General features: G+C 44.6%; 1 protein-coding gene across 2 annotated transcripts in view; it reads left to right on the forward strand.

Annotated features, from left to right (window-relative positions):
• The first annotated feature begins 1,331 nt into the window (after positions 1 to 1,331).
• Positions 1,332 to 25,628, forward strand: part of Ly86 (lymphocyte antigen 86) — a 70,479-nt gene continuing 46,182 nt past the window's right edge. The window contains exon 1 of one of the 2 annotated variants that reach the window (XM_048426654.3): positions 1,332 to 1,621. In XM_048426654.3, coding sequence (XP_048282611.3) covers positions 1,483 to 1,621 — 139 coding nt within the window. In that variant the 5' untranslated portion in view covers positions 1,332 to 1,482. The remainder of the gene's footprint in view (positions 1,622 to 25,628) is intronic. The other variant, XM_048426725.3, reaches the window with a different exon arrangement.

Below are 25,628 nucleotides of genomic sequence, written 5' to 3' on the forward strand. Positions count from 1 at the left end.
CTTGATTGTTGTGGGGGTTGCAGTGGAGCATGTTAGGGTGAGGTTGCAGGTGGAAGAAACCTGGTTGTCTAGTGGCAGCTTGGAAACAAACCAGAGAGAGGAAGAAGAAGGATTAAGAGTCCCAATATCCACTTTGAGGGCCAATCCTTGATGACCTAATGTAAGGGTTCTGCTACCTCTCAGCAGTGCCAAGACTGTGAAACCCCACTGCTAAGGCTGGAGCCCAAGCACTTAGCATGTGGGACTCCAGGAGACAGTTAATATCCAAACCATAACAGAACTCAAGATTACGTCATTAGGGATTGCGTTCTGAAACAGATGAGTCACCATCAGCGGTCAGGGTCAAGTCCTGCTTCTCAGTGCTCAAAGCAAGGACATGTAACTCCTTGAAGGCTCTCTCTTTTTTTCCTATAAGGAAAAAAAATGCCATCTGTCATGCAAGAAGATAACATTTTTTGAGAAATCTTCTAAAAATATTTTGTACATTCTCAATGGGATATACATTCATCTCCTCCTGCCATGAGAAACAGTGTTCCCTATTACTCTGAAGCACTGCTGGCCTTGGCCATGAATCTGGTGAACTATGTAGAGTGGGGGTGGGGCTGAGATTAAGAAAACTCGCCGTTCTGAAGTAGAACAACAGGAGTCTGCAGAAGAAAGAACCTTCTTGGCTTTGAGAAGTGGGATCAATGATCCCACCAGAGACCAACAGTAGAACTAGCAGTAATGGAGGCCGCGGGTCAATGAGATGACTGAGTAGGTAAAAGCACTTGCCTCATCAGCCTGGAGACCTGGGTTCCATCCCCAGAACCCACGGTGAAAAGAAAGAACTGAATCCCAGAAGTTGTCTGCTGACCTCCACCTAGGGGCACACACATCCGCACAGAGAGCCAACATGCTCAGAGACACTCTGCAAGGCTCCAAGGGCAAGGTCCTGTTCTCCTGCTGAACAATGTACTGCTGACTCCTAACCCCAAAGCCAAAGCCAAAGCCAGAGAGGAGCCAGTACAGAGGGAGCAAAAGCCTCTTTCCAGATCCCGAATGCTATATACAACCCTCCAAATGCCAAATGTGTCTGCTGGCTTTATCCAGCTCTGTCTCCCTTCAGGAGCCTTCAAGGCTGTGCACGCTGATGGAAAACACATGGTGGCCTGAGTTTATGGCTCCACTGGGGGAGTAGGACCCTAAGGAGGGCTCTTCTGAGGAGTCACGGTACACCTCTTCCTGCAAAAGCAGGAAGTCAGCTTTCAACCTAAGCCGCACCCACACACACCTACTATTTCAAATGAGAAAAGACCCTCTGGAACAGTATTCAAATGCCCCTCTCTGCTCTCTGCCTTTGGCCTCTCACCTTCGATTCCCCAGAGCCTAGTATTTGAGAAGTGAAACTGAACATGCCACCCTTTTCATGAGGGGGGAGAAAAAACCTTGGAGGCCTTTTCATTGGGCTTATTTAGCATTGGTCACACACAACCCTTCACCATGAACAGTGTGGCGGCGGCTGCTCTCCTTGTGTGGACTCTGACCTCTCCCAGCAGCAGTGGCCACGGCAGAGGGGATGCTTGGCCCACACACACGGCCTGCAGCAGTGGGGGTTTGGAAGTACTCTATCAGAGTTGCGGTAAGATCTTGTGAAACGTTCGTTTGAGTTTACGGGGAAATTAAGGCCTTGTGGTGTGGACAACATGAGTATGAAGTAGGTATGGGTGAGGGACAAGGTGATCAGCAGCCCGGGGCTCTGTCCAGCTGCAGTGAGCCTTTAAAGGCCATGGGCAACTCTTGGGAGCTGTGGGAAAGGAAGGAAGAGGAAGAGCAGGACAGCCTGCTGAAAATAACTAAGACAGAGAGAGAGATGCCCCTCAGACTGCAGCCAGGCCTCCTGTGTCCTTCCACTCACCTGGAGAAGAGGCAGGAACACTGGGTCTGCTGGGGGGAAAACGGGGGCATGAGGGCTGCCTCACTGCTGGGATGGAGCATCTATCTGGAGGTGGACCTTCTCGGCAGAGTAATTAAATCTCAGGATAAACCCTGGGCACTTGGAACAAAGGAAAGGAAACACAAAGAGTTTTCGTCCAGGAATAGTGGGCGAATCAGCCAATAGAAATCTAAGGATAGATGCTTTTTTGGAAGGGATGTCTCAGAGGCAGTGGTCAGGTTCCAGGGGACGTGTGATTGGAAGAGAGTAAGTTTTGGATCGCCTAACACAAACTTAAACTTGAAGAAGGATAAAGGTAGCTGGACAAAACTTTGAAGAGTCTGCCTGTGTGTGACAAGGACCAGGCCTAGTGCTTCATTGGCATGAGCTTTGCTTTGTGAGTATAAACATGGGGCCAGAGATGCTAGCTAACTTTGCAAAGGCTCTCCAGCAAATAATGTAGAAAGTGTGCTTCTGGGTGACAGAGAAGACAAAACATTGAGTAAATATTTGTGGAATTAAAGCACATCCAGCACTGGCCTCTCTAAATCCAAAAGCCATGCTCTTAATTAACCCTGGTGTGTAGAATTTTGTTGCTGTGTATAATCGCATAGAGGAGCGTGGAGGATAGTTCACAGAGAGAATTGTGTGTATAAAGGCAAAAGTAGCCGTGGCATGACCAGGCAGAGTTCAGGGAGCTGAGAAAATGAAGAGCGAGATGGAGACAGAGCCCCAGACAAGAGGAGTTGCCTGTCTTTGGCTTTGAGGAGCCTCTACTTTGGAAAGATCCCTTGCCTTGAGTGGTTACTAGGGATGTGGGTATTGCCGTGGAGCCTGTTTGTGACTGAAAGCAGGGTTTATAGCTGGGAGTCATGACAGGTCAGGAAGAAAGCCATGACCATGTGAAAATCACTCAATGGTCCTTAGACTGAAGGGATCATGGGTGCACTCTGGGCTCAGCAGAAAGGCAAGTTGAACCCTAGGAGCTCCTGCAGGGGGTGGTCCTGATTCTGTATTCTGAAAGGACAGGAGCTTTTGGGGGTTGCCCGTCTGTACACTCCTGAATACAGAGAGTCTTCCACTTCGCTCCTGGGTTTGTAGGGCAGCAGCCTCACTCAAAGACTGCCTGGAATTACACTCTGGTCAGCAAGGTTTTGGGATGGTGTTAGCACCTCAGGGGCTTCTGGGATCCAACTGTGAGGCCGGAAACGTAGTTGCTGTGATATTTTAGGGCCATGCTTCATTTGTCTCTTTTTGTAATTTTAGTTCCAAGGGGAGAGAACTTAAGATAGAAATTGTTTTCTGAATCATTAAAAACAAAATTCTTCAAGTTCACTTTCTAGAGGGACCATCAGAAGCGATTTTTGAATGTTAGGTACAAACTAGGAAGCTAGATATGGTGGTTCGTGCCTCGAATCCTAACACTTGGGAGGTGGAGGCTAGAGGGTGTGAAAGTTCAAGGTCCTCCTTGACTTCGTAGTGACTTTGAGGTCAGCATGGCTATACATAATAATACAATACAATAATAATAATAAGTAATTAAAAATAAAAATATCTAAACAGGAAGTGAGCACTTTTTTTTTGGAAAAGCAGAAGTCCTAACTTGTTCAAATAAGAGAACTGCAAAAAAAGAAAAAAGAAGAAGAAGCCAATATTGTTAAATCTAAATGCAAGACTATGTGGGAATCTTCCTACATTAATTCATAAAATAATATTTTTAAAAACCTAGTTATGTGACACCAATGCCTACTAGTGTATTTACTCATATGCAGCCCTCATTAACACAAACAATATAAATTACAAAAATATTTATTGTCATGTGAGGAGAGAAATCAATAGCGGTGGGAGAAATAGGGTGAGCGGAAGAGTAGGAGCCAGTGTTATGGATGGATTACTTGTGCCTCCACTGAAACAATCCATGCACTAAGAACCAATGAGACGTCTGCAAGCCTGGTCACCTGAGCTGGTTCCCGCAGTCTTGAGCTAGAAGGAAGCTGATGCCACACCCCTGTCCTGTGACCTCACACACTATCAGGGGTGTGCCCACGCTCCTGTCTACACATCAATCAGTCGCACACACACTCACACAATAGTAATAAAATTTTAATGTGTATGCTATATCCTATTTCTAAGATGATGGTATTAGGAGGTAGGACTTCCGTAAGGCATTAGATCATAAAAGCAGCACCCACAGAAATGGATTTTTCTTTTACAAAAGAGACCCTCTAGAGTCAGAGGCCCATGCCAAGAACCCAGTCCTGCTGGCCCCCCTGATCTCAAACTTGTGAAAACTTGAGAAATCTGGTTGTTCAAGTCATTCTGTCTAAGTAACTTGTCACAGTGACCCAGAACTCACGTAAATGTGCCAGGCGTGGTAGTGTGTGCTCCGAATTCTAGCACTGGGGCCGAAGAGGTGATGTCTCCCTGGAGCTCACTGGAAAACCAGCCTAGCTCAGTCGTGAGTCAGGTCAGATGAAAGACTCTGTCTCAGAAATTAAGGTGGCCAACACCTGAAGAGCAGCACCTGAAGTTGACCTCTGACCTCTACATATAAGCACACACATGAACAAAAAACACAAAAACACAACAACACATACACACAAAAGCAAATAAGAAATATATATACATATATGCATACACACGAACATATGTGTGTTTTGAAAGCACACATTGATCACTTCAGGGTTCCAAGGAACAGAAATGTAAAGTAAGTTTCTCTGGGTCACAGTGCTACCCAAGCCTCACCCCTTGGAAGGGCTAAGGGAGAAAATAACCACATTTTCCAGTGTGCAGCCTGTTTCTCAGTTCAAGGCTGTCCCCCTCCCCCCCGTCTTCAGAGGCAGCCCTGTAGCTTCCCGTTTCAGTCATCACCTTGCCTTCCTAAGCTGTGGCAAAGATCTCTACCTCCTTCTTATGAGATGTTTGTATGAGGATGACCTCCCAAACACGAGATTCCTAACTGAGATGGCCATGTCTCTGACCATATACGGTAGTAGTATTCACAGGTTCCAAAAATGAGGACATAGATGTTTTCAGTGACCATTTCAGCCTACTTTGAGAGACAATATTTTACCTCATACAGCCTTGGATGGATTCAGTGAGAAGGACTATAGGAAAAGTTAGTTCTTTGCATATCCTACATGTTTAATAAATCTTTGCTGTTGGTGACTTTATATGGTATGATCCAGCCAATAGAACAGTGGCTCTCAGCCTTCCTAATGCACTGACCCTTTGATACAGTTCCTCATATTGTGGTGACCCCAACAATAAAAATTATTTCGCTGCTACTTCACAACTATTATTTTGCTACTGTTATGAATCATAATGTACATATCTGATACGCAGGATATCTGATATGTGACCCTGACAGGGGTTGCTACCCACAGGTTGAGAACCACTGCAATCGAAGCATCTCTGACTATAGGCTTAATTAAAGGGAAATCAAACCAGGAAGTGACATTTCAGAAATTAACCAGTTTTCAAGAAGTTTAACAACTCTGCTGGATTCTGAGGTATAACCCACAAGAGAAACTTTCCCCCAGATAGCTAGCTTTCTGGATGACATGTCTAAGCAATGCCACTGTCCCTTTGTGTAGATAAAGGCCTAGAATCAGGACATACCGTAAAGAGCCATTGTAGAATCTCCTTCCCTGGATGCAGCATTCAGAGGGGCCGGCTCATTTCAAAAGTTCAGTTGTCATGGAAACAAATGAGCCATTCACACCCCAAGAAATTCTCCGTAACTTTTGCTGATGAGGCTGCTGTGGAGTTTGCTAGAAAGTTCTTCATAGGAGTCAAATTGCAGGGGTCTCAGTGATGCTACCTGGCTGGCGAAGCTTAAGAATAGACTCCAACCTTGCTGCTTCACACGCTACTCAAGGACTTTTTCAACAAGAAGGCAGAGGCGATGAGAGGCTCTGTGTCCTGGGCCTGAATTCTCCATGCTCCCTTTGGTTATATCTAATACTGGCAGACAACTTGGCCATGGAAGGTGTCCTTGGAAATCGTCTGCATCAGGGGACTGCCAACTGAGGCCTACAGGCCAAATCTCACACATAGCCTGGGAGCTAGAAGTTACTTCTACATTTTTAAATGATTAAAGAATTCAAAATAAGGATAATGCTTCTGGTACTCTGGAAAACACATGACATGGTCAGCCTTATAAAGGAAAGTTTATCTTGGCTCCTTGGGTTGAGGTATCGGTCTGGGAATGTTTGTGCCTGTTGCTTTGGGTCTTTGGTGAGATGTTCTTCCTATCAGGACTGAAGAAAACAGACCACCTCACATGCGGGAAGTGAAAGGGTGAAAGAACAGACCAGATTTCTCAGTTCCCTCTGAGGGCCGCCCACGGCCACCCATGGACTTCTATGGACAGTCTTCCTGGGGAGATGAACAACACCACGGAAAGGGAACTGATGACAGACTAAAGTAACCACACCACCAAAGTCCAGTTTGGAGACTTAATGAGTGTGTTGGGATTACTCATAGGTGTGTGGGTGAGGGGTGACTTATAGAAGCCAGGGTCACTTAAAGGTAGTTTTCACCAAAAGCCCATACCAACTCAAGTGAGACTCACAAAAGCTGGTACCCTGGATCTGCCTGCACCACTTGGAGGCAATCTGGTAGGTCAGAGGCTCATCTCCTCGGGATTCTTACTGCTTACATAACCTAGGGGGTGGGGCTATCTTGTACATCTGGTAAATTTCAGACACTTTCTGAGATTCTTTGAGTTGCTTCACCTTGAGTCTTAAGGAGCTTCCCTTTAGATCTTTCTGAGTCTTGATGAGCTTCCTTCCACAACTGAGCCAATTATAAGAAATTGCTATACAAATTCCTACAAGCCCCACCTCTTAAATGTTCTACCACCTACCACTAACTCCACATTAGTGAACCAACCATTGGCACATAGGACATTGGGAGACATTTAAGATCCAAACTAAAGCACTTTGGTACGTGAAGACTGCATGAAAATTACATGTATGTCCGTAAGTAAAGTTTTACTGGCATGCAGCTTCATTCATCCTTATATGTATTATTGATGGCTATTCGTCGGCCATAACAGCAGTGTTGACTGGTGTGACCTTGACCATGTGCAGCACACAGCCTTAAATACTAACCATCTTTATAGACATGGTTGACCAAAGGTGGGAAAGAATCTCTCAAGAATGTCACTAGATCAGATCATCAAGTTCTGGAACTTCTAGGTGTAGAATGGCTGTATGAACAAAGGAACCTTAAAACTACTGTGTTAGTAAGAAATCAATAGGCTTCCTTTCAGGTAATCATCATTGTTATAATAATCTCCCTCTTAAGTATCTAGAGTTCCAGTTTTTGGGAGTCTAACTCAAGTTGGTGTGGACTTTTAGTGATGCAGCTGCGTTAAGCATGTTATTTTAAAACTAATAGTCGCTTAGAATGCCTCATGTAACCCTCATTAGAAAATCCTAGAGGGAGGTTGGATGCGGATCTCTACTTCCAGGTGTAGAAACTGGGCCACATATATAGTGACTAAACAAGATAATATAACTGAGCTTAACACAAACCTAAGAGTTCCAACTCCCCCTCTCCTGGCATTCTAATAGGCAAACAGCTAGGAGGACGAAGAGGAGGAGGGAAATATCTTCTGATTAGAGAACAGTTTTCCCTCTCTCCCTGACCCCTATCCCCACCCTCGCTGTGTCTTTACATCTTCAGAATTGGCTCAATTTTTCTCTTCTCCAACAGCCATTAGGGACCTTCAGTTTCTATAGAGAAGGACTCCCATACCAGCCCTTGCAACAACATGTCTCAAGTTGCAAGACTGAATACAGAAATGGTGTTCCCCAAATAAAAAAAAGAAGAAGAAGAAGCCAATAGGGAATTTTTTTTGTCAGTACGAGTGGTGTGTTTGCCGGTCAGGGCCCTCCTGTGCAGTTGGCATGGTTACATTATAAAGAAGCCTATTCCCCCCACACACAACCAAAGTTCCTCCGTGGAGTAGTCAGCGAAGAAAGGAGGATGCTCTATCATGGGCAGTATGTCGTGGATGATCCCCTGGGATCCAGCCAGCTCCTGAGAGTCTTCAGGGTCTCAGGTTAGTGCTGGATCTGCTTCTCAAGATTCAGATTCTCAGTCAACATCTACCCTCCTGTCCTCCAGGGCAGTGGTTCTCAACCCTCCTCACGCTGTAACCCATTAATACAATTCCTCATGCTGTAGCGACCCCAACCAGGAAATTATTCTGTTGCTACTTCATAACAGTAATTTTGCTACCATTAAGAATCATAATGTAAATCTCTGATATGCAGGATATCTGATATGCAGCCCCTGTGAAAGGGGGTCACAGCCCACAGGGTGAGAACCACCGCTCGGAGACAACCAGCCTCATTCACATCTGTCTAAATAGCATTTATAAGCTGTTGAAGTTTGCTTTGGGGTGGCAGTTTACCTGACCTCCAAAATGTCCCCTAATTATGAAAATCTAAATCCAATCACGCACATGCACCTGCATAATCCATCAAGGTAGTCAAACAGGGCGATTAATCAGGCTTTAAGAATGCAGAACAATGCTGGCAAAATCCCCCACTGAACAGAGGGCAAACTACGAATGACCTACCCCAGAACTCAATGAACAAGGCAGAGGGATAAAATGTTCATCAAAAAGTTTTAAGGTGCTCTGGGAGGCAGGCTTCTGGCAAGGAAGGGGGGGGAGGCGCTTTCCTTAGAACCTGGTGATTCTGAAGGAAGAGAGTAACAAAACCAATACCAAACAAACAACATGATTATATCAAACACCCGAAAGAATCCGTGTAATCATTCAGCAATGCTTTCAAACCCTGCACAGAAAGTCATCTCTTAGCTTATGCTATGTGCAATTAAGGACGATATTGAGAGATAAAGAGAAAGGGGATAGAGAGAGAGAATATGAATCCCTGGTGATAAGTCTGGGCATGCAGGATGCAGACCGGACAGCACACTACCTAGAACAGGGTGCTGACTTTTCTATCAAAGTTTCAAACAGGAAGTTGACTTAGAAAATACAAGAGGTAATGAGATAAGATGCAGCTGCTTTTTTTTTTTTTTTTTTTTTTTAGCTAGTCAGAACAGATGCTGGAAGGGAAGCAATCCCAATAGATAGTTCCTGGGAGCTCACCACTGGGACCCTGGAGTGGAGTGGTTTCATTTCATGGAAACCACTTAGAAGCCAAGCCTGCAGGGCGGTGCGAATTCTCCTGAGCACATTAAAAAGGAGATACTAAGTCACTCAGCGAACAGAGGGGAAGAAAGCCAAGTCTGCGGTTCTAAAGAGGCCTCTTCAGCGGGCAGGAAATGAGTGTTCTAAGGGCTAGCCACTGCCCTTTCCAGCCGTATGAAGTACCCATAGACGCCTGGCTCTGTTCTTGTTTGGGAAGGAAACTCTTGGGAGAGGCTGAGATGGGAAAGGCCACGCCCCAGCTCAGCAGCTGGTGTTCACAGTCAGCAATTCTATCCCCCAGCATGGACACCACGGCAGCATGGAGGCTTGGGCATGGTTTCCGTTCAGTCCTGGGGCAGGTGTGCAGGGCATGGGAGACCAGGGTCTGAGAAAGCAGCCTTCAATGAAAACCCCTTTGCAAGCTCCATCTGCGCAGTGATGAAGGAACACGCAACTGTCAGAGGTTGTCTGGACTCTATAGACAGCGTCGTCTGGGAGATTGAGCAACGGGTACCTCCTTAAGACCCAAGCAACAAGGCAGGGCTCTGTTTGGGAAGAGAAAGATGTACTGCTTCATGATTTCATGCACTCTGGGTTGGTGCTATGCCTCCCGTAGACTCCTCCTAAGGTCAGATTCTGGATCTATACACGGTAGCTTGGTGCTAGGGGACTGGAAATACCAAGCAGGTGCCAGAAGTGTGCTGCAACTGACCAGGAAGCAAGTGTCTGCACATTTGTATGAGGCTGATGAGTGAGCAATGCACAGAGAACAACGTGCAAATTAGCAGGTAGCAGGAGTCCCTTGGCCTCTTAACCATGAGGATAAGCGCCCAGAGACTCCTTCGTAGGATGGCCAAGAGTATTGTCTCCTTTCCCAATAGCTGAGGCCTTTCTTATCCAAAAGGCTTCTCTGCATTCTAGTGACAATTTAGTCCTTTCACTGTGTTTTTAAAATGTCTCATTAAACATGCGAGTATTACTTGCTCAACTGCTAGGCTAACATTTTGCTCGCTTAATGAGTTTTTACAGATGTGCACACTACCCACAAATTTATCAAGTAGAATTTCCTCAAGTGTTTGGCAGGATACAACCTATTTTTCCTGATTGCTTTAGGACATTGAAGAGCAGAAGAAGTGTGTAGCACTTTCACAAAGTAATTTCAGTCCTGTGTTCTGAAGTTTGTTTCAAAGCATGGGTTCTATGAGCCTAGTTTTTTTTTTTCAATATTTGTAGTCGCAACTATTCATTTTCTTCTTTTTCTTTTTAAAATTTGATACGAAGGCTCATTACTGCTTCCCTGGGGGTGACCACAATCTCTTGATCCTCCTGCCTCAGCTTTCTGAGTAACTGGCATTGTGTGGATATAGAGTACGGCACCGACATAGTTACTCTTGTGTATAAGGCTTATACTTTCCTGCAGTTATAGAGGTATGTGCTTGAACATATGTGTATCTAGCATGTTCCAGCTCACAGAATACATGTTTTTGACTTACCAACCGGTTGATTTGGGGCGTGATGGCCAGTCATCAGGTCGAGTTCTCCTGATGCTTCCTGCCACTCCCTGAAGACCCTTCGTCTCACACAGCTCCTTCCACTTGGCCACTTTCTCTTTAAAAAGCACAGTGAGGTTTGCTGGGTCATTGTTTGGTGATGCAGTACCCTGCCATTATCCTTTACCTAGAAGCTTCTGCCTACTGTGGACATCTCAACAACAATAAGAAAAAAATAAAAAAAAAAAGACGGGAGGTCATTTAGAGGAGAGAACAGAGTTTCTCTGCACGATTAAGCCTCGTCTTTATAAAACAGAGCTGACTTGTGATTAGCATTAAGCTGTCTTTCTACTTGTATATTCCGTGACTGCCGGTGACAGTTCAGCTTTCTGTTGACTTTGGGGAAGTGTGCACTGGGGAAGGAACCCAGAGCCTTGTGTGTGTCAGGCAAGCACTCTGCCAGAAGCATTACCCTCAGCTTGTCTTCTGGATGTTTAGATGGGACCACTTGCGCCGATCCATCCTTCTATTTTTTTCCAAGGCTGTCTGGCTCATTCACAACTCTTTGTCCTCACTCCTACTCATGTACAAAGATAGAGAAAACTTTGTAGTTCTCTCTGGTCTGCCCATATGGGTAAAAGATATTCTGAATTCCAAATAACTGAGAACAGGGCTTCAAGGCACATGAAGCACTTCGGATGTGACCCAGTTTCCTTCCCGTCTTTGTCGTCACTCCAACATGTTTGCTAAGCAATTCTTAGAGACAAAACCATGAGAGGCAAGATCGCAGAGACATCAGAACAGCCGTGTCATATTTCACTGAGCACCAGCAACTTCTTATCTCCTTCACGCCACTGGCCAGGATCAACAGAGGAGAAAACCCTGCCCAGTTTTTTCTGACTGGCGTTCTCTGTTTCTGACGGGCATCGCAGGCCATGCTAGACCACCTGAAGCGCAGATATGCAGGACATTGGTCTATTCCATCACCACGGCAGTGGGGAGGAAGAGAGGGAAACATGCCCCCTCATGGAATGAGGGGCCTGAGCAGCTTTGGGGGATCAACTCAGTGTCTTCAGAGGCAAAGCTGTTGGTTTTGGCAATCTGTCTGTGGCTGCGGGAAAAACACTGAAGTGTGGGAAAGTTGTCGCTTGATGATTAATTTCCCCCAAAGTCTGGGATTCGTCAGGAAGGCTTAGTCTTCTGCCAGGCTCTCTGGTAGTCAAACCAAGCAGTCTCTTAGGGACTAGAATAAGGCCGGGCCTTTTAGAGCCTTGGGGATTCAATCTAAACCTGCCCTTGTTTTAAAGAGGAACCTCTCAGCCAGACGGCAGTATTTTTGAACTGTGCTCACCAAGCCAATCAGTAGAAGAACCCAACAGGACGCTACTGCGCAAGCTCAGCTTCCCCTTCAAACAGAAAAGCACCAAGAGAGCTTGCCCGGTTTCAGATCGGAGATACCACACAAACCAAGACCAGAGCCAGGTCTCCAAACAGCAAAATGTCTTCTTTCCAAGCAGCTCATCTTATAAAACAATTTATCCAGGTCCCTTCCTGCTTAAGACCCTAGAAAACATGAATTTTTATAACTGCAAATGATCCATGGACTCGGTTCTAGTTGAGAGCACTATAACCGTGGACTTTACATGGAAATAAATGTGTTATTTTCCCCTTTATCTGTGAAGGACACATTCTGAGACCCCCAAGTAGGTGGTTAAAGTCATAGAATTGTGACCTCATGTATACTTGACTTTTTCTGTACACGTGTATCCATGACAAAGTTTAATTTATAAATAGTCCCAGTAAAAGTGACAATGGGCAACTAATAATAAAATAATTTTAATAGCATACTCTAATAAAATTGCCAGCAGTTCTATGCTTGCACTTTAAGGCCATTACACAGGAGGATGACAGTCATTTGAACACAGAACACTCGGACTCCATGACAACCAGTCAGATAGCTGAATAGCTACTGAGTGGCCGATGTGTGAGTCCCATATACTACAGGGTGGATATGCTGGACTCAGGTGGGACCGAGCCAGGTAGCATGAGAGTTCACTGTGCTGCTCAGAACAATGACAATTTACAGTTTAGAAACGGTTCATTTCTGGAATTTTCTGCTTTAATATTATTTTGGTTCATGACGGTGACAAATTATGAAACAGAAAACTACAGATGGCAAAGAGTTACTGTATTTTTCATCGAGCATCAGGAGGGAAGACGCTTGTTTAGAGTCAGGGCTGCCCCTTCTGTGACAGAAACCTCGTTGTGGACCTAACAACATAAGCATACACTGTGTCAGAGGAGATCTGTGGAAGCTATTACAGTGGCTTGGACCCCTGGAGCCTGAAAGTGTTGACACCAGAGCCTGCATCTTCCGTTCTTCTCTCCATATATGGAAGAGCTAGCTCCCGACAACCAACCTCAGCCATCAGACTTCTGAAGCCAATGCTTCTCCCACCACTGCCCCCTCTCCTGGGCTCATCAGCCTTCCATCTGAATCACCAGTGGAAGATGTTAAAAAAGGGAGACTAACTTCCAGCCGGACCCACACTGAGCTGTTTGGAATCCAAGCGGAGTAGTAGGGGCAGTCAGATCATTTTCCAGTGACCACAGTGGCTTTTCCACCTGACTTGTGGATTAAATTTTGACTATTAAAAGGGTATCCGTGGATAAATAGGGTTCATGTTTTCAGAACATGCCTGAAGAGACGACTGCCAGTCACTCCTTGTATATTTGATCCAGTGGTTGAACAGAACACAGCTGGCAGGCAAGGATCAAGGGTCCTACCAAAATTGTGATTGAGATTTCAGAACCAGTAAGCTGAGGGAGCGGGTGGCACCTATGTGTATTACCTGATGGCAAGCTTTCAGGGGACGTCCTTCTTGGGGCAGTAAGCCACGGAGGATGGCCAGAGCACGGGGAGAGCTAGGCAGCCGTAGCTGCTCTCCCTCTAAGCCACAGGTGTCATAGGTGAAGACCTCTGTCAAAGGAGGTGGAGCTAAAGGTTTGAAACCTAAGTCTCCTCAGCTTGACAATGTTATGGAAAAAAAAAAAACATGAATTCTCTCTTTTCCTGATCTAGAGATAATGTAGTGTGATACCCTTTTCCAGATGAACGGGGGTGGCAGTGAATTGCCAGTCAAACCACAGGTACATGGAGAATGATAATGTACGGTACACTCTGTTGCTAAGCCAGGGTACTGATAGACTGGGGGTATTCCATGCATATTCAACTTCTGATGAGTTTGTAAGACTGTGGCCCTATTATAAAAGGGGGTTTACCTATAACTAATGGGGAAGGCTAATTGTGATATCCAATGTGAAATTTCAGGCACTCACCTCATCCCTAATGGGACTCTGACGTTCGGCTGCAGATAAGAGCTGTGTGTAGCAGTGAGGTTCGGGGTGCCCTACTTCCTAATTTTTTTCAAAAGAAACGAAGCCCCAACCCACAGATGCAGTACCCTAATTTACATAAATGGAAACCAGCCTGGTTTTGAGGATAATTAGAATTAACAAAATGCATCCAAAAGTCACTCACAAACAACACTGGGTGCCACCATTTGCAGCCTCTAGTAGAGAAGGGGTTCAGCAGGGCCATGCCCTTCTGCACCACTCCCTCCCTGCGACTCTCCCATCTCTGAGGTCTGTTCAACATCTCCAAGAGTCCCTTGAAGTCAGTTTGATCATCACACCATTCTTTGTATCAAGCAGGCCTCCACATAAGGGGTCTAAACATAAAATAGTTATGTATCCCCTTGTTCAGTCAGCAAGAGTCTCACCAGCCCAACAGCCCAGTGTTAAAGTCTGTCTAGTTCTGTACCACCCGGATACCTGGAATTACTAGTTAAATTTAGTACTAATTTTAGCACAAATAGATTAGAAAGCTTCTTGATGGTTACAAATATCATTAAATATTCTTTCTTTCCTTTTATTTTTAAAATTAATTTATTCTTTGGCAATTTCATGCATGTTTATAATACACTCTGGTCGCACTCAGCCACCTTCTTTTACCCCTGCCAAAACACACCAACTCTCCCTCCTGCCACTAAGTCCCCATATACCATTTTCACAGTTTTCTGTTTTACTTCATAACTCACCAGGTTTAACCACAGACTTTCTCGTAGACACAGCTGTGAAGCTAACCACTGTAGCAGTGATTAATCCATCAGTAGCTACCATTACTAAAGACAATGACTTCCTTTTCCAGTAGTCTATAACTGCTTATTGCTCCCCTGCGTGGGGCTCTGTCCCCTGAGTCCACCTACCAACTATGGCTGAATGTTTGAAGGCTCAGTTTTGTGCAGACCTGGCGTAGGCAACTCCAGTTTTGAGTTCATAAATGGTCAGAATGTTGACATTCTCATAGGACAGCATTTCCATTTAGCAAAACAAAATTAGTATGTTTACCCCTAGTACCATGACATCCCCAGGCATTGGCCTTTGAGTAGAGGTTTCCAGTACCAGGCAGGAATTCTTTCCTGTGGAGGGGACCTCTGAATAAATCAGAAATCAGTTGGTTTACTCCATAATCATGCCGCTATTGCACCAATGGGCACATCTTGCCTGGAAAATGCACACACACACACACACACACACACACACACACACACACACACATATTTAAAAGAATAAAAAATAAGAAAGCATCATAAATTATGCTAGAGATGAACCATATCTGATTTATTTTAGAACAAAATGCACAGCCTGTACTCAATATACACTAGAAGGATTGACTTGAATATTGCTGGCGTTAAAGGTTTCTCTGGTCATGACCGCTAAAAGAAGGTGCTGAGTACCGACTTGTTTGAGAAATGGTCCCTAGGAAACTCCACGATGAGAATGAAGAAGTGAGGTACGAGAGAAAACGAGGGCGATCCAAGTGACCACTGTGGTAAACAAATCGCAGTCCTACTGAGGACCTCAGGAAGACCCTGTGGATGGCACCTCAAAATGCCACATCCAAACTGGAAGAGCGGGGGTATTGATCTGGCAACTCCAAAGAGCTATTCCCAGAAGCCTTTGCTCTCTGCACTGCCACATTAACTATGTTAATGAGACAGGCTTACTCCTACATGAAACAGAAAGTTCAAAGAGTTTGCAGAAGAAATCCTTGGTGGCATTAAATGCTATGTGCTTTAGGTCACTCAAGCTACTTAAACAAAATACCTTAGATTGGGTAATTTATGGCAATAGGACTTTAATGCTTGGTTATAACTTATTCAGTTGGGCATGAACTCCTTTCTATGGAATGGGCAGCAAATCTAATCAGAAATCAACTGGTTACCCCCATCACAGCTACTCTACTACTGTACCAACTGGCATGTGTTTATTTTATTGAATTACATTGGTTAGATAGATATGATGGCTCAGAATCCAAGGTAAAAATAAACTTAACATCTCTTGAGCATTTGGGCTCAGTTTCATAGATGCTACCTTCTGATATTGGCCTCACTGTGGAAGGTGGAAGGGGCATACAAGTTTCTTCGGGCGTCTTTCATAAAATGCTAACCAATCTCACTCATAGGAGGACTAACAACCCCCTAGCGTCCTCCACTTCCAGTACCACTGCCTTGAAGGTTAGCATTTAGACTACAGCACTCTGCTACAATGCCCTTGAATATCTGAATTGCACACTGAACTACTGAATACACATGAATATATATGTTGATGAGCAGGACACTTGTGAAAGAGAGATTGCATCATTCACCTAAAAAGATGATCTACCCACAGGGAAACTGTGTGGAATGTGCAGTTTCTGAAAGCTAGCATAGAAGTCTGTCTTGCTGGATAATACCTGGATACAAGAGATGCCATGGAGAACAAATCATTTTCAATGCAGAGCTGAGTTTGTATTGAAAGGATGAAGAGAGGGCTTCTTCAGTAGCAAAGCCTAATATAAAGTCAAAACGAATTGCAAAATAATAAAAAAAAAAACTTAAAAAGCAGAGCTAAGAGAGGATATTGGCGCTCTGAGTCCCCTCCAAGAATTGGGCGCCTTCCATGGACTAGAGCCGAGGTGAATGACTGCAGTAGTTTCCAACAGCGACCCTGCAGTGCGTAAGACAGAAAGCTGACCCTTTGTGAACACGCAGCCTTCTAAGAACAGTAGCCAAAAACTTGTTTTTAAAAATGAGTAAAAACAAAGTACTACTAGACAAGGAAATATGTCTTATTCTTCTGGGTCCACTCAGGAAGTGTGTCTGCGAGGGTGAGTCGTTTCAGATATGATTCCACACAGGCTTGGGCCCAAATGTGAATGTATTATCTTTCTGCTTCAGGAAATCCCAGGCCCAGAAGTTAAAGTGGTTCTTGACTGGGAACATCTGGAGTGCATTGGCAGAGAGACAAACACCCTCAGTTTATGTTTCACTGGCGTGCGAAGGATTCCATGAGCTCAGAGTCCAAAATCTAAAAACAGAAGGAAACAAATTACAGTTGGCAGAAAGCTCAAATGCAAGAAACCTATCCTGAGAGGTATTAGAATTTGGAAATATAGACATGTAATATAAATAATATTATAATTGTTTAAAGAATTAAAAGTGGGACTTTCAGAATACGAGAGACGAAAAGTACAAAACCAATAAATATCAGGAAGATTTGACAAAATAAAGCCCTTTAGCATGGGCTATTTAATTGCTGGAATAAAGAATAATAGCTAAGCTAAAATGCAGTTTTGAAAACAGCTGGATAGATGTTACGTTACTAGATGGGAGGTGTGCAGAAGCATGATGTACTGGACATACATCATGGAGGAACAGAGAGATGGAAAATATGAGCGACTACGAAAGGAACTAAGGAAAAGGCAATCGCTGGGCAGAAACTTGGTTTCCTTTCTAGAATACTGAAAGGTATGCATTTTCTGGTTCAGCACACACAGCGATTCCCACGTAGATTCACAAGAGGGACGCCACAGCCTGCCGAAGAGAAACAAGTTACCTGACCATAAATTACAATTAGGCTGAGATCAGCCTTATAAATAGTATTAGCAGCATCCCAGGAGAAGAAAGAAAAGAACCTCCAGCCTAGAATTGTATACATAGTTCAAATGTCCATCGGTAATGAGAGAGAATTGAAGATCTTTTGGACAAACAAAATCCAGAGTGCATCCCCAGCAATGACCCTAGAAGTCAGTTCTGAGGGAAAGATGCATCATGATAAATAAAACTTGACCAAATTAATCCGATTTTTGAAAAAATACCCAAGAATACTAGATTGCCTTGCTAAAGTTATCTATTTGTCTTCTAAAGAAATCTATCTAAGCCACCACCCTGCAGTGGGCATTATGTTTGACAGAACACAGACAGCTTTTTTTTTAAGATAAGAAAAAACAAGGCAAAATGTCCATCACTTCTATCCAACATTCCACTGAAGGACCCTACCAAAACAGTCAGATGAAATATGTTTATGGGTTTGAGAGGAAAATAGAGCATATAGAAATTTTATAATGTGCCTCCAATATGACTGTCCACATGGAAAAATCTAGCTAACAAATCACTGCAGAGAATGGGAGCTGAATGGATGGTCGCTCTGGAGTCTGACGTATTACAGGGGGCACCTAGCATGTGCCACCTAAGGTAATTCCTTCTCAGCTGTAGAAAATGCCGTTACGTGTACAGGCTACAACTGATTGATCCTTCTTCTCTTGATTGCACATTTATACTGCCCAAGCTGGTGTTCATATAAACTGCTGTGAACATCAATGGTGTGTTTTGCTTTGTTTTTTCAAATTGTTTTAGTTGAGACAGGGTCTTGTATGGTCCAGATCTGGCTGGAACTTTCCATGTAGCCCGGGCTTTCTTCAAACTCATGGTCCTTTGTCCTGTCTCTGTGGCTCGTGCTTGGTGTGAACAAGCTATTTATGTCTGTTATATTAGAAAAATACTTCCTGACCCAGGGATTTGCTCTCTCTGTTTCTTGGAAGCAGAAGGTGAGACAAAGGTGTTTAGCTAAGATGACATAAGACTTGTCTAGTGATGTTCTACACATCCTAACAGCTTCTACGTTATGCCCTGAGAACATATGAACAGATGGCAAGGGAAGGCTGAACAATATCCAAACGGTCACAGAAATGATGTTAAGGAAACAGCAGAATGTTGTCCGGCTTCTTGCAACTTAACTGTGAAGGCAAATCCATCTCCAACTCCTATGGTGTGATTTACCTGGGTAGGGTAGCCAAAAAGGTGGGGCTGGAGTCTGCAGTCATTCAGTGGGGCAGAGTTCTCCTTGGTTTATCTGAAACTCAGTTCCCCAGCTTCTTTTCTGTGGAAACTTTCTATCTTTCCATGTAATCTTTCATGTATATTTTTAGCAGAACCATTTTTTTTTAATCCTGTAAAGAGGAATAGAACGAATAATGATGGGGCTTGTTGGTGGGAGAGACCGAGAAATAAGTCTTCTACTTGGTAAGAATTTTGTTTGGCTGGCGGAGAAGCACAGCCTCCAGCAACTGTTCTTTTCTGTCTCCAGCACAGACTTGCAGGAGCTTGTAATCCTGTAGAAGTCCTGCCCCTGGGACCTTGTTCTCCATGCACTTTGCTACCCCAATGGTAAGATGCAATCAGAAAGGCTAGTTTCCCAGGGAAGCATCTTTCCTCCCTGGAAGGAAGATAGCTCTCTGGCTGAGCCAGGTATCTGGTGGATTCAGTCTGACTTGTTTGTATTGAGATAAGAGATGCAGGAAGAATTCATTTCCCCTGATTTCAGTTCACAATATCCTGAGAGGCGTTCCCAGTGGACATCTTTAACTCCTCTGGAAAGTTGCACCGTAGCTGTAGGAAGCCTTGGAGTCTACACTTGGGAGATCCTGGGCTTTTATCAGCTATGTCTGCTGGTATGGTTTTCCTTGAATCCAGGGTTTCTTAAATCAGAGGCAGCCATGTTCACAAGCAGCGTCCTCACTGGGCCTCTGAGACACGCTAACACGGGAAAAGGAGCCTCTCACTATGAGTCATCCCCATCAACAGGAAAAGGTGTAAATTGATCTTTTTACTCCTATGGGTCAGCAGGGGGACTGGAGGCGGCAGTGGATAATTCACTGCCAGACATACAGAAAGAACAGAAAACACATCAGGCTTGACCCATGATCGGAAGCATTTTGGAAACACAACAATTTGCACTCAGGGTTTAGACCTCCTCAGAGTGAGGCCAAACGCGTGTCAGAGCCCTGAAGAGAGCCACAGGAAGATGGCTGCCTGCTACCATGGGCATGCTTCTTCTGTGCCCTGCAGTGGTAACAGCTCCCCTCCTGTGGCACCAGTGGCTTTTTAGAGGCAGCCTTGTGGCTGGTTCTTGAAGAGCTGAGTGGGCATAGAAGTTTGCAAGCCTACCTTGGACTACAAGACTCCCTTGGGAGCCCACTTCTCTAGCAAGGGTTTCTTTTAAGTGGACCTTGCCTGTGGGAGCCCGCTGGAAAGGGGGTTTCAGATGCACTGCCACTGTGGAAAGTAGCTGGGCCATTTCTAAGGCGAGTAAATACATATTTGCCTGATGACTCAGAAATCCCACTCTTGGGCATTTATTCCAGAGAAATGAAAACCACGATATAAAAACCAGTATGTGAGTGGATGATAGATGTATTGGTAATAGACAAGGGGTCAAATGTCTTGGTTGCTTTGGGGGTCACCTGGGCTCCTATAAGGAACCCTGTAAATAAGGGTCACATGCTCTGCATGTAAGCTCAATAAACTAATTGGTTCATCAAGATGAGCTGGGGTGAAATCACTCAAGTGGTATGTCATCAGGGCCCTACGTTGCCTAAGTTCACACGACAGTGAGTGTTTGTGGTGGCGGTTATCGACTGTCAACTTGACTGCTTCTGGAATGAACTGCAATTCAGAAATGGAGAACACACCTGTGAGAGTTGTTTTCTTGTTTTGTTTTGTTTTGCTTTGCTTTGTTTTTTCCTTGATTTGAAGTGGAAGAATTCACTTCTAGTCCAGTCCTTTGAAGTAGAAGACACACACCTTTGATCTGGCTCCTGAGGCAGGAAGACACACCTTGAATCTGGACCATACCTTCTGCTGGAAGGATATAAAAAAAGGAAACTTCTCTTGGCCTGATTGTACTCACCTTGCTAACACACCCATTCTCTCACTGGCTTTAGAACCCACTTCTTCGGGATTCCAGCACATACTGAAAACCAGCAGAGACATCTAGCTAGATTCTTGAACTTTCCGTTCACAGCCAGCCAATGATGCATTTGCTGGACTGCAGCCTGTAAGTCATTCCAATAAATCCCTTTTATATACAGAGAGAGAAAGAAAGAGGTGCATTCTATACGTTCTATTACTCCAGAGGACCCTGACTGATACAGTGTCCAAGCAGACAATACCTACAAGCTGCTGCTCTGGACTCAGAGGCCCTGACGAGATGTAAAAAAAAAGCCAAGGACACTTGAAGATGACCTAGGCCTCTCCAGGTTGGCTCTGCCAGCCCCCAAGCCTCACACTGCCCTTTGCCTGAAACCCCACGGCTGCTCCGCCTTCTCTGCACCAGGAAGTTCTTACAGATGCATCCCATGCTGCATTACTCACCACCCTCCCTCGACTCTCATTATTTCTCTAATTCACCCTTCCTGGAGCGCTCACGCTCACGTTGGGCCTTTCTATGGCTGGTAAGACACTACTAGAGAACGGATGCCCAGGAAGTAGAAAGAGAATTTTTACAAGAATTTCACTTAGGCAGAGCTGCGCCTTTCTTCGAAAAATTCTGGAGAGGCCGTCTGGGTAATTGCTGGGAACCCAGTGGCTTGTGTCTAGCCTGAGCTCCCAGACACTGAGATTAGAGAAAATACTGTTTCTCTAGAGACAAAAATCAGTGAGATAAACAGAGAGGGAGAGGGGGAGCTGGGTCTGGGTGGCAGGAATTCCCCATATGAAGCTCCTCAAATCTTCATAAATTCTACAAATCATAGCATACAGTTTGCAAAGAGACACATTAGGATCTATTCCAGGGTTAAATTTTGAACCTGCAGTGAACCATGTTCTATCTTAAGACTTGTCTACATAATTGTACACCAAGGAAATTAGCAAAAAGCCCTGTGTCACTTAAAACAGTGGCTTGCAAATGAAATAGGTAGTTGGATCACCTGGGGACTGCTAAAAATCTTAGTGCTGAGGCAGCACCCAGACACGGTGAGTCAGACTGGCTGAATAGGACTCAGACATCGGCATGCTTAAACAGTGATGCTCACTTGGTAGGCGTCATTGGTAGAAGAGAACATTCTGAGCCAAAATCATGCCCAGTGCAGTCCTCTTTAGCTTCCTCTTATTAGGGAGTATGTTCTAGAATCCTCCAGTGGGTGTGAAGCAATGGAGAATGCTGATCCTGTGTACACGTTTCATTCCTACATGAATGCTAGTCACCTCAGTATGTGATTTCTTTTCTGCATGAAGATTGTTCATCTTTTCACATGAACTACTCTGCAGCTTCTCTGTGGCATGCCTGAATTTTTAGCACTATTGCTCTTGTGCTTTGAGATCATTATTAAGTCACATAAGGGTTACTTGAACAGACTACAGTCCTGAGACAGTAGTTTTTAGAACCAAGAGAGTTGCTAAGTGGTGTAGCCAGTGTGGATACACCGAAGAGCCAATTCGCTTCCCAAAAGGAATGCTTTGAGATTCCACCACAGAACTCATGATGGCACCAATTTGAAAATTACCTATTGTTCACTTTGGACATTTATTATTCAATAATTTTGAACAGTAATTAATCCTAAGCAATGACAACCATTGAAATCAACACTACAGGAAAGGAGGGACCCCTATATTATAATACAACCATTCTCTCCCCTGCTGGGAGAAGTCAAACTTCAGTTATTTTGAGGAAATGGGTTCTAAGGCCAAAAAAGCTGTATGTATTCTTCCCCTTTTTTGTCATTAAAAGGTTATTACTAACCAATTTCATTTCATTTTGCAATTGAAAGGAAACTAGCAAAGGTTCCAGAATTTTCTACTAATTTTCTATTAACGCAAACGCACCTTGACACTCAAAAGCACACTGACCAGCATTACCCAACAGCCTGGACAGCACTGGGGTCCATAAGCCCTTGATTCACTTACAGCACACTCTGATGATGCTAAGGCTGTTTTTATTACATTTGATACAAAGACTCTCATCTAAGCATCTCCAGATCTCAGTTGAAAACACAAGCAACTGCATTGGTTGTACAACTTCGAATGAGTAAATTCCCTATGAAACACTGGGAGAAGAGATTTGAATGGGAATAGAACTATTATTTGGAAGTGAGCCACTGGGGCCCTGCTGTGCTAGTCTCTAATAATGATATTTGACAAGGGGGAAAAGGAAGAGATCAGGAAAACACAGGTAGAATGCGTCCACCCACACTATAGCTACTTTTTATACTATAGTGAATTGAAGGGGGTAGAAAGAGGGGAGTGCAGACAAGGCAGCAACTTTCCAAATAGAAAAGATGACAGTTGACTTTGAGTCGCTATGGAGGCATCATTGCCACGGATGGACCTACAGTGACCCTCAAATGATATCTTGGGAAAGGATACAAGAGAATTAACCCCGGGATCAAAACCACCACACAAGAAAGGAAACTTTCAACACACACTAGATTCTAATCATAAACAGAAACACAAGTTTGCAGAATTGGTAACCAGCCAGCCAGGAGGACAAAGTCTAAACAAGGTCTGTTATTATCTGGGGAAAGAAAACTCAAAGATGCAGAGGCAAGTTTGCTACATCTGTCCTTGGACTACCGGCTGTTCAAGCACACCCAGACACTCCCTCTCAAGCACCAAAGCCAATATTCCCATTGTTCTCAAGAAAAGTTAATTCCCTCAAAACTTCCTGAATAGACAAACTGGCAATAGAGATGTCGATCACAGGCGTCACAGCCAGGCCTCTCTTGTAATCGCTAGCACCTATCGAAGTCAAGGCTGCGAATAGAACTCCATTGTCTAACACTTTCTGCTCTCATCAAATTGCTTGACTTTCTTGCCTTTCCATTTACATATCTAACCAACTGCTATCCTTGAGCATGCCCACTGACATAGACAATGGCTCTCTGAATACGAATAAATAAAATACAGTTCCTTACCTGTCACAGCTTATACCCTGGAAGCAGGTGTGTCCAACTTTTGGACATCGCAACAAAATTCAGGTTTGAGAATGGCGCAGTTGAGTTACAAAAAAATTCACCAAAAACTCCCACAGTGCTTAAATAAGTGTATGAGTATTTACTGAGCCGCTTCCTTAGCTATCTATCCTGGGTCAAGAGGAAAAGCAATGGAGCCTTAACTTCTATAGTGATCAAGGATGATAAAGGTATGAGGAAGATACTACAGGCTGTGGGAAGTCAGAGGAAGGACAAAGTAGGGACTCTGAGAGCATCCTGGAGAGGTGTGGCTGAGCCAGGTATGAAGGTGTAGACCACAGGAGAGATAATTGAAGTATACCTATGTAGGACATAAACCTTTCACAAATTTATTTATTGGAAATTAGCCAAGCACATTAGCATCCTTGGCCTTCGCATTAGCATTCTCCTGGGTCAGCCTGTTTTCTGCTAACAGTGCAGGCAGGAAGCAAAACCAGATCTTAAGGTAAGGTGAGCACGAACAGGAAGATTCAGTCCATTAGGGGGAAAGTTGGTGTTTCAGGCCTCAGAGTGCAGTCAAACAGAAGCCCTGGAGTGGGCGTGTAGGAGGAAAGGAAAAAGAAGAAGAGAAAGGGAGATTGAAGGGGGCAGGGAGCAGAGTAGGAAAAGAAAGGAAGGGAGAAGAGGAGAAAGGGGGTGAACAATTGTTTTCCCAGAGCAGGTAATACAGAATTGAAGCTGGCTTTAGAAACAGCATGGGGAAAGGTGATGGAGGTGAGGTAGAAGGGTGCTACCCTTCTCATGATGACTTTCTCCCCCTCAAGACATAGTTTCTTTGTGACTTTTTAAAAAGAATTTCTTCCCAGTGAGGGAAAAAATGGCCACTTTCCCACAGGCTTTAAATCCAAGCAATAGAACTAGAGGTAAGGGCCGGTCACACCAACACACACACACACACACACACACACAACTTAGAATCACCTAGGGAATAAGTCTCTATTTAGGGACAGTCTAGATTAGGCTAGCCTGTGGCCATGTCTGTGAGAGATTGCCTTAGTTTCTGTGTTGACTAAATTTATGTCAGCTTGACATTAGTTCGAGTCGCTGGAGACGAAGGGAGCCTTAACTGAGAAAATGTTCCAATAAGATCGGTCTATCGGCAGGCACAGACCATTTTTTAAATTAGTGATTTATGGGAGAGGGCCCAGCCCATTGTGGGTGAGGCTGTCCTTGGGCAGGTGCTCCTGGGTTCCATAAGAAAGCAGGTTGAGTAAGCCATGGGGAGCAAGTCGGTAAGCAGCACCTCTCCACGGCCTCTGCATCAGCTCCTGCCTCCAGGTTCTTGCTCTGTTTGAGTCCCTGTTCTGACTTCCTTTGCTGATGAACAGCGATGTGAAAGTGTCAGCCGAATAAACTTTCCTCCCCGCATTGCTCTGGCCATGGTGTTTCGTCACAGCCATAGTAACCCTAACTGAGACAGTTGTCAGTTGACTCATCCCACTGTGGGTGGCACAATTTCATGAGCCAAACCTTGAATTATATCAGAGTTAAGAAAGCCAGGTTTGCAGGAAGTAAGCAAGTGAGGATCCACTTTGTTCTGGATGAGCTGTGGCAAACTGCTGAGTCTCTGCCTTGACTTCCCCTCAGTGATGGACTGAAATCTGGAACCGAAAGCCAAATGAACCCCTTTTCTCTCCTGCACCTGCTTTTGGTCAGAGTCTTTACCACAGCGTCAGGAGGAAACTAGCACACTGGAGACCTTTGAGTGAGTTCTGGGGACTTGAGCTACCCAGCAGGAAACACAGAGGCTTCAGGAATGTCACGGAATCCAGGACCTGATGACACACATCCGCTGGACTGCCTGAGACAGAGCCAACCAGAAGCCCAAAGGGATGCCTCCATACCACCATCATCGGCTAAGAACTGCATCTCCAGAGGCTTTCTTACTTCTTCCCACCAATTCCAGTCGAAAACCCCATC

The sequence above is a fragment of the Myodes glareolus genome, chromosome 14, assembly GCF_982192425.1.
Source record: "Myodes glareolus chromosome 14, mMyoGla1.1, whole genome shotgun sequence".
NCBI classification, from domain to species: domain Eukaryota; kingdom Metazoa; phylum Chordata; class Mammalia; order Rodentia; family Cricetidae; genus Myodes; species Myodes glareolus.